Raw genomic sequence first — 8,247 nt, 5'->3', positions numbered from 1 at the left:
TTACCGTACAGTATTGTTCTTTAATCATCCACTAATATGTTCTCTCAGGTTATACAAGACATAAATTTCGTGATGATGATCTGTCTCTTTCATACAATATTTTTAATTTCTTTTGCTGAATGAGAGCTTGTAAATGAACAGAGAAAGCATATAATTACTGCGTCATGCTTAATTATTTTGGTTTATAAAAACATGAGACGGTTGATTGCAGTTTGGCATGCATATCACGTTCATAGTTCTTCCCCAACAAGGTATATATTCTTTATTAGGTAACTATTTAATAGGTCAGAATCTAACGTCAAAGAACCCTGAAAAAAAAGGCTAACTTCCAAAACGAACAGTTAATCATTTCAGGGATCCCACAGGGCCACAGCCACTCCAGGGCTGCTAAGCAGCTGCAGCCTGCAATTATATGGTTTTATCGTACTATTAGATTCTCTATGATTACTAATAAGAGTGTAGTTATCGAGTTCAATAAGGAGACGTGAAAAGGAAAACAGCAACAAAAATTCAAATGCACAATGATACATGGCCTGTCGTTTGCATTGTATTTTGAACTTAATTTACGTTACAACTAGAAGCGGAACAAAGATAAATTCAAAGAAAATGACGAGAGTTTCATGGGTTATAAAAAGATGAATGGTGACCCATATTAACTCTTAAATCCCATGAAAGATTCAGTTGCTAGAATCACAATTAAACAAGATACGAAAACATCAATCCATATAATGACTAAAGCATGCTAATTTGAAGAACTTATGTTGGGCGCAGCCATGGTCAAACTTGTACCACCTGTGAACGCAACAATTCTTCTTCTCTCTATTAGGATACTTATTGCTCAAACCAAGAATAGGGCTTGGTTCCTTGTGAGCATGAACCTGCAAGAGAAGAGATTGCCATATATGCGCGCGCGCGCGCACACACACACATATCCTTCTCATATTAGAATGTGGATTCCCTATTAGAATCCTTATGGAAAACAACTTAAGTTTTCCCAATTCATATCAGTTCACTACTGCAATTACGCTACGAGCTACGCATATGCTCTTCCAGCAGTAGGAAGCATGAGAGCTAACACGGGCCTCCATGAATGGGGAGTTTGGATAGTATTTCGCCTTCAGTACAGTGGCCACCAGAGAGTTCGGTTTGGATAGAAGTCTCCAGCCCTGTTTCACCAGTAATGCTAGGTTGAAAGCGTAAAGACTGCAAAACCCAAGGCCACCCTCCAACTTAGCTGTGCACAGCTTCTTCCAAGAACACCAGTGGATCCGTTTTTTTCCCTCGTCACCGTTCCACCAGTAGAATGCAATGAGTCTATTCAAATCGTCACAGAAATACTTTGGGAGAAGAAAACACCCCATTGTGTAGATTGGAATCACCTCGGCAATGGTTTTCACTAGGATTTCTTTGCCCGCCGCATTAAGGAGCTTTCCTTTCCAACTTTGGAGGTGTTTCCAGACACGTTCCTTGATGAGTCCAAAACATCTACTACGGTTTCGACCCACGATGGTGGGCATCCCAAGGTATTTCTCATGACGGCTAACATTGTTTACCCCCAACAGCTGCGTAAGCAAAGACCGAGTCGAGCCATCCACACTTCTGCTAAAACACACCTCGCTTTTGATGAAGTTGACTTTTTTACCAGATGCTAGTTCGTACGACTGAAGATAGTTGAGGATGTGTTGGCACTCTTCAAACTTGTCACGGCAGAAGAGGAGGTTATTGTCAGTGAAGAATAAATGACTCATAAGAGGTGCACCATTGCACAGGGTGATACCCTAGATTAACCCCTCCCGCTCAAGGGAAGTTATCTGGGAAGACAGACCTTCAACACATAGTAAAAAAAGATAAGGGGATATGGGATCCCCTTGACGAAGTTCCTGAGAAGGATGCAGGTAACCCCAAGTTCCTCCATTAACAATAAATGAGTATGATACGGTTGAGACACAAGTCATGATCGATTCCATTCATTTGTTGGAGAAACCTAGTTTCGATAAGACTCCTCTTAGATAGAGTCATTTGATTCGGTCATAGGCTTTGCTGATATCCAACTTGAGAGACAATAAACCGTTTGAGCCACGCCAACGCTTGGATATTAAGTTCGATAGTTCAGATGCTAGGATAACATTGTCCGTAATGTTCCTACCAGGGACGAAAGCACTCTGGGTTGGTGAGATTATTACTAACAGGATGACTTTGAATCTATTGGCAAGCACCTTGGAAGCAATTTTAAAGAGAACGTTGCAGAGGATTATGGGGCGCAATTGGGGCATGTCCTTTGGGTCTTGTTGTTTGGGGATAAGAGAAACGAGAGTGTAATTAATCTGCTTCAGAATTCACCTTAAGTTTAGGAAGGAAAATATGCCTTTAGTGACATATGCACCAATAATGTGCCAAAATCGTTGGAAGAAGAAGGGCGTGATCCCATAAGGACTCGGGGCTGTTGACGGCTTCATTTGGAAAATGGCATTCCTAACTTCATCAAAATGGAAGACACGATCAAGGGCCGAGTTCATCTCGCCAATCGCACGGGGTTCCATGGTGTTGAGAATTTGATCACAATTGGATACGCCAGCCGAAGAAAATAGGTTGTTAAAGTAACCCAGGACCATGGATTCAATTCCACGATCATCCGAGACCCAGACACCAGCTTCATTGGATAAACCCTTAATTTTATTTTTAGCTTTCCTGTTTGACGCCCTTTGGTGAAAAAAATCTTGTGTTGCGATCACCCTCTCAAAACCATAGCACACGAGACTTGAGGCGCCAGTGAGATTCCTCTTGACCAAGCAATTCTTCGAGACGAGACATGAGGTTATTTCGCTCGACAATCGACTCTGGTGAGAGAGGCTGAGCCATTATGCATCCCAACTTAGCTTTGACTTTAACCATTTCCTCCTGGCGACCCTTGAAAAAGGTTGGCTCCATTTGAGGAAGGCATTCCATGTGGCTTTGATCTTTTGGACAACGTGGAACATAGGCACTCCCACTACAAGGTTCGACCAAGCCTTCTGAATCACAGATTCACATTCATCATAGTTAGCCCAAAATTCCTTAAACCTGAAGGTCATCTTCCATCTCCGTCGCGGAGACCGAGCACTGAGCAATTGTAAAAAGAGTGGAATGTGATCTGACTTGGAAAGGTCAATGTGAGATACTACAGCGCCCCATAATAGATCATTCCAGGTGGCAGATGCCAGGAAGCGGTCTAGTCTCTCTTTAATTCCTCATGATCTTGTTGTAATCCAAGTGAATGATTGCCCGGATAATCCAAGATTGTGCAGGTTACAATCATTAATAGCCTCCCTGAAGCTGAGGACTTGATTAATCGATCTTGGTAGACCTCTATCCTTTTCATCAGGGTGCAAGAGTTCGTTGAAGTCACCACCAATAACTCATGGAAGTGGGCTTGACTGAGCTAAAGACCTGAAAGTGCTCTATGAGAAGTGGCGATTCCTGGTGGCTGGGTGACCATAGAATCCCGTGAATCGCCAGTGGTTTGTCTCGCTAATAGCCCCAACTTCCACATCAATGAAGTGATCCGATGATCCAATAACCCCAACATTTAGAGCCAATGACCAAAAGATACAAAGCCTCCCAGATTAACCTTTGGAAGGTACACTAAAACATCTGTCGAGCCTTGATTTTATTAAAGAAAAACCAAGGTGAGATCTTGTTGCCGGATAAGATCCTGCAAGGCCTGAACTTTCCGGAGGTTCCCAAGCCCCCGACAGTTCCAAGCTAAGAGATTCATGGCTGGTAGCAGGGCTGAGATCCTTCAGCCGCCGCTGATCTTGAGTACCTTGCACCTCTCTTGCTGCCCAACATCCTCTGTCATTCAGCATTGATTAACTCCTTGGACGGGTTGATGACCACATCGCATAAGCCTAATTCCACGTCAATAACATGGGGAAACATATTGGATTGGGGGGCTCTTCTTGGTCCCCTGCCACCACCACGACCGCTTGGCCGAGATTTGGAACCCCATGATTTATTTTGGGGAGATGGAGAGGCGGACCACACTAGGGGTCGAGGGTAACCCGAGCCCTTTTCGAGGGAGGTGAGGGGAGAGCGTTGTCGAAAAACTTGCCACCGTTGGATTCCCTGACCCACTTCACAGTGATGTTATAAGCTTTTTCGTCTAAATCTTGGACCTTAGTCCCTGGTGGGAAGTAATCTAAGATCTTGAAATTGGTTGGGCTGAGCCGAGTTTCTGTTGAGGCCTTAAGGAGGTCCATGATGTTTTGAATGGCCCAAAGGGGAAGTTACCAGTCTTTTTCAAGGGAAAGCCCGTTAACCACAAATGTTAGAGTATCATTGGATAATTAGGTACCAAAACTATTCGGGTGCCACATGTGGCCTAAATCATAAACAGACTTAACTCACGGGGTGGTCGATTGGCATGGTTGGTTGGTACAAGAGCCAGGTTGCTTAGCCACGGAGGAGAAGACCAATGTGTCAAATAGTACAATGTACCCAGAATGAGCAGCATGAGGTTTGTCATGGTTAGTACCACTGGTAGCACGTTCGGCTAATTCCTTGTCATTTCGCATACGTTGGAAATGGTTCGTCGGAATATCTGAGTCATCATCTGGCAACCCATATAATCCATCTTCCCAGCATTCTCATTTTCTTCGCTAGTGGCCTTCATCAGCGCCATTGGTTAGGCAGTTCGTGGTTTAAAGAGAAGTGAGTTTGTTCTGGAGGACAGGTTCGCCATGAGGGATTCAGAGTATCTGCTTACGCTGAAAGGCAGCAGCGCTGACGGACTATGGTAACCACTGAAATGACCTAATCGACCGCACCAGTAGCAGAAGATCCGGAGGCTCTCATATTTTAGCCTAATGGTGTAAGATCCACTAACAGGACATGGTACTGAGAAGTTGATCAGCAAGGACTTCCTGGCGTTGAAGTCGACCCGAAGGCGGAGAAAGCCACGAAAACCAGATTTCAGGGGGTCCTCAACTTCCAAAATGACACCAATCTTGGAGAGCCCATGTTCCTGGCATTTTTACCAGTACAGAACTAGCATGGGATTCCATGCGCTTGGATCCAATATATCACCCTATCAGCCTCGATATCGTCAAAAGAGTGAAAGGATGGCCAGAATTTCACTGTAAAAGTGTAGTCTTTGACAAACCATGGATTACCTTCCAGGAATCTTCTGGCCACCGCTTCCTTGTCCACCATGATGGCATAGATGTTCTCTTTGGCCCTGATAATCTGAATCCATCTCATCTTGTTCCAGGCTGAGCGGATGATTTCTTTTATGACCTTTTGGGAGGGTTTGTGGTCAGCGATGAGTCGTCCCACAAGGTGGATGGGGTTATCTAACCGTTCTTCCAAGTCAAGGGTATTTTCTAAAGTGATGTTGAGCCCATCAATGATTTCGTCTTCATGATTCATGGTTACAATCCTGGCAAAACCAGCAAAACTGGACAGTAATATACTAAGGATACAAGATGAACCTCACTTAGGAGGAATAAAACCTGACAACCACCGTTCAACTCTAACAGGATTCATGGTTACATTCTCCCACTTGAACATGAGACAATGATCAAACATATCATTCACCAATTATAAGAAGTGATCATATAGCCTCACAAGATTTTACCATCATGACTATCGTCCCATTACATCTCAAAATACATAAACCCAGATTCACATACTACAACCAAAATGCAGTATTGAATCTAAGCTCACATGTATTCAATCTGAAAATATGACTCATGACTTAAAACAACATAAATAGTCTAGATTATGCTCCCACTTCTCAAAAGATCACAGCACATATCAATCTTCAATGAAAAGCAACATTTTATTGACTGAATAAAATTCATTAACCATAAACTTTAAAATAGATAAACTGTTTTTCTAAAGTATCAAATGAATCTAACTTCTAACATAGTTCATCACCAAAACTACAATACTTTCGAAACTAAAGCATTGAGTCTCGAGACAATGACACTTATTAAAACACAAAACCAAACTAGCAAACTAGTTATAACTCAACCTCAGCTTGTTAGAAATGCACTCATTGTTCTAAATCCTTCACAGCTGCAACTCCGAGACCTCAAAACATCCTTGATTACTTCCGTTGATCAAAACTTTCTAGCACTTCTATCAAAGAAACATGTTTTTTTAATTCTCTAATAGGCAATGCCTTAGTTAACGGATCAGCAATCATCATTGCAGTGCTTATGTGTTGCACTTCAATAACTCATTTCTTGACCTGTTCTCTGACCTTAAGAAATTTCACATCCATCACATGAAAAGCTGAAGTACACCTATTAATCTTGGTAAAGAATACAGCTGAGTTGTTATCACAAAACATCTTAACATGCTTCTGAATCAAATTCACAATCTTTAAATCTGTCAAGAAATTCTTCAACCATGCTGCATGTTTCATGCCTTCAAAACAAGCTACAAATTCAACCTCCATAGTAAATGTAGTTATAACAGTTTGTTTTGCACTTTTCCATGAAATTGCCCTTCCATTGAGCATAAAGATATAACCCCATGTTGACTTCCGGTCATCCACATCTCCAGCCAAATTTGAGTCTGTATATCCCATAAGTTCCAAAGAATTGCTTCTACCATACACCAACATATGACTTTTGGTTCTCTGCAAGTATCGCAGAACTTTCATGGCTGCTACCCAATGTGCTTCACCTGGATTTGCTTGAAATCTGCCTAACAAGCCAACAATAAAGGCAATATCAAGCCTTGTACATATGGTTGCATACATGAGACTTCCAACCAATGAGGCATAAGGTTTAGCTTGCATTTTCTTCACTTCTAAATCAATTCTTGGACACTGACTCTTTGATAACTTATCACTTTTATTAACTGGAACTTGACCATTATTGCAACTTTCCATATGAAATCTCACCAATACTCTATTAATATATCCCTTTTGAGATAAGCCAAGAAGCCTCATCTGTCAATCTCGAACAATCTCTATTCCCAATACATAATGTGCTTTACCAAGGTCTTTCATTTCAAAGTTATTACTGAGCATTCTTTTAGTACTTTGAAGCAATTGAGGACATGAACTAGCAAGAAGAATATCATCAACATAAAGCACCAAGAAAATGAATTTGGATCCAGAGAACTTAATGTATATGCAATCATCAAGCTTATTTTCTACAAAACCTTGTGCAGAGACAATTTGATCAAATTTCAAGTACCATTGCCTTGATGCATGTTTCAAGCCATATATTGACTTATTAAGCTTGCATACCATACTCTTCTTCCCCTTTTCAACAAATTCAACAGGTTGTTTCATATAGATATCTTCATGTAAGTCTCCATTAAGAAAAGTTGTTTTTACATCCATTTAATGTAACTCAAGATCAAAATGGGCAGCTAAAGACATTATAACTCGCATACAATCTCTAGAGGAAACTGGAGAAAAAGTGTCATTGTAGTCAATTCCCTCTCTCTAAGTAAACCCTTTAGCAACCAACCATGCTTTATATCTCTCAATTCTTCCATTAGCATCCCTTTTAGTTTTATACACCCACTTGCAACCTATTGGCCTAATTTCAGAGTTTGATTTCACCAATGTCCAAACTTGATTCTTGAACATTGAATCTAACTCATCCTTCATAGCATAGTTCCACAGAAATGATTGAGGACTTTCAATTGTCTAAGTGTATGTGAGAGGGTCATCGATGTCACCTATATTGAACTCACTTTCTTGCAAGTACACATAGTCACTGATTGCAGTTGATTTTCGAGCTCTTGTAGATTTGCTTAGTTCAACTGGAGGTGGAACTTATGCTTGTGATTCTTCAAAGGAAGTCAATGTTGCAGGTTGTGTTAATTGATCAACCTCCATAGTGTTGTCAACTTGAACCCATAAATCTTCACTCATATCCTCAATGGCAGGTGATAATGGATGAGAAAACAATGGAACTTGAATGTAATCCATTGCTACATGGTTATCACCAACTTGATGCATTTCTTCAAATACAAAATTTTCCCTTGATAAATGTGAGAAATCTTGATCTTCTAAAATGGCTACATTATGTGTTTCTTGAATTCGAGTGTGACTCTGAGGGACATAGAACCTGTATCCTTTTGATTTCTCAAGATAGCCTATGAAGTAACATGACTAAATCCTTGAATCCAGTTTTCTCTCATTAGGATTATAGAACCTAGCTTTTGCTTTACAACCCCAAACATGGAAATAAGTAAAACTAGGAACTCTCCCATACCATAACTCAAAATGTGTTGAAGATA

General features: G+C 41.0%; 1 protein-coding gene and 1 pseudogene across 1 annotated transcript; both read right to left on the bottom strand.

Moving 5' to 3' along the window:
* Window positions 1-4,663: 4,663 nt before the first annotated feature.
* LOC126607859 (uncharacterized) lies at window positions 4,664-5,406 on the bottom strand (annotated as a pseudogene).
* Window positions 5,407-6,220: 814 nt separating this feature from the next.
* LOC126607858 (secreted RxLR effector protein 161-like) lies at window positions 6,221-6,880 on the bottom strand. Its single transcript, XM_050275564.1, has one exon. It carries the CDS (start codon window positions 6,878-6,880, stop codon window positions 6,221-6,223), a length of 660 nt encoding a protein of 219 aa, XP_050131521.1.
* Between the last annotated feature and the right edge of the window lie 1,367 nt (window positions 6,881-8,247).

The sequence above is a fragment of the Malus sylvestris genome, chromosome 16 (genome assembly GCF_916048215.2).
Source record: "Malus sylvestris chromosome 16, drMalSylv7.2, whole genome shotgun sequence".
Lineage (NCBI taxonomy): Eukaryota > Viridiplantae > Streptophyta > Magnoliopsida > Rosales > Rosaceae > Malus > Malus sylvestris.
Note: the sequence above shows the minus strand (reverse complement) of the source record. Positions and strands in the feature narration are given on the sequence as shown.

What these genes read in the sequence shown, in the direction of transcription:
- LOC126607858 (XM_050275564.1), bottom strand. Translation starts at nt 6,880, where the DNA reads ATGGAAAGTTGCAATAATGGTCAAGTTCCAGTTAATAAAAGTGATAAG.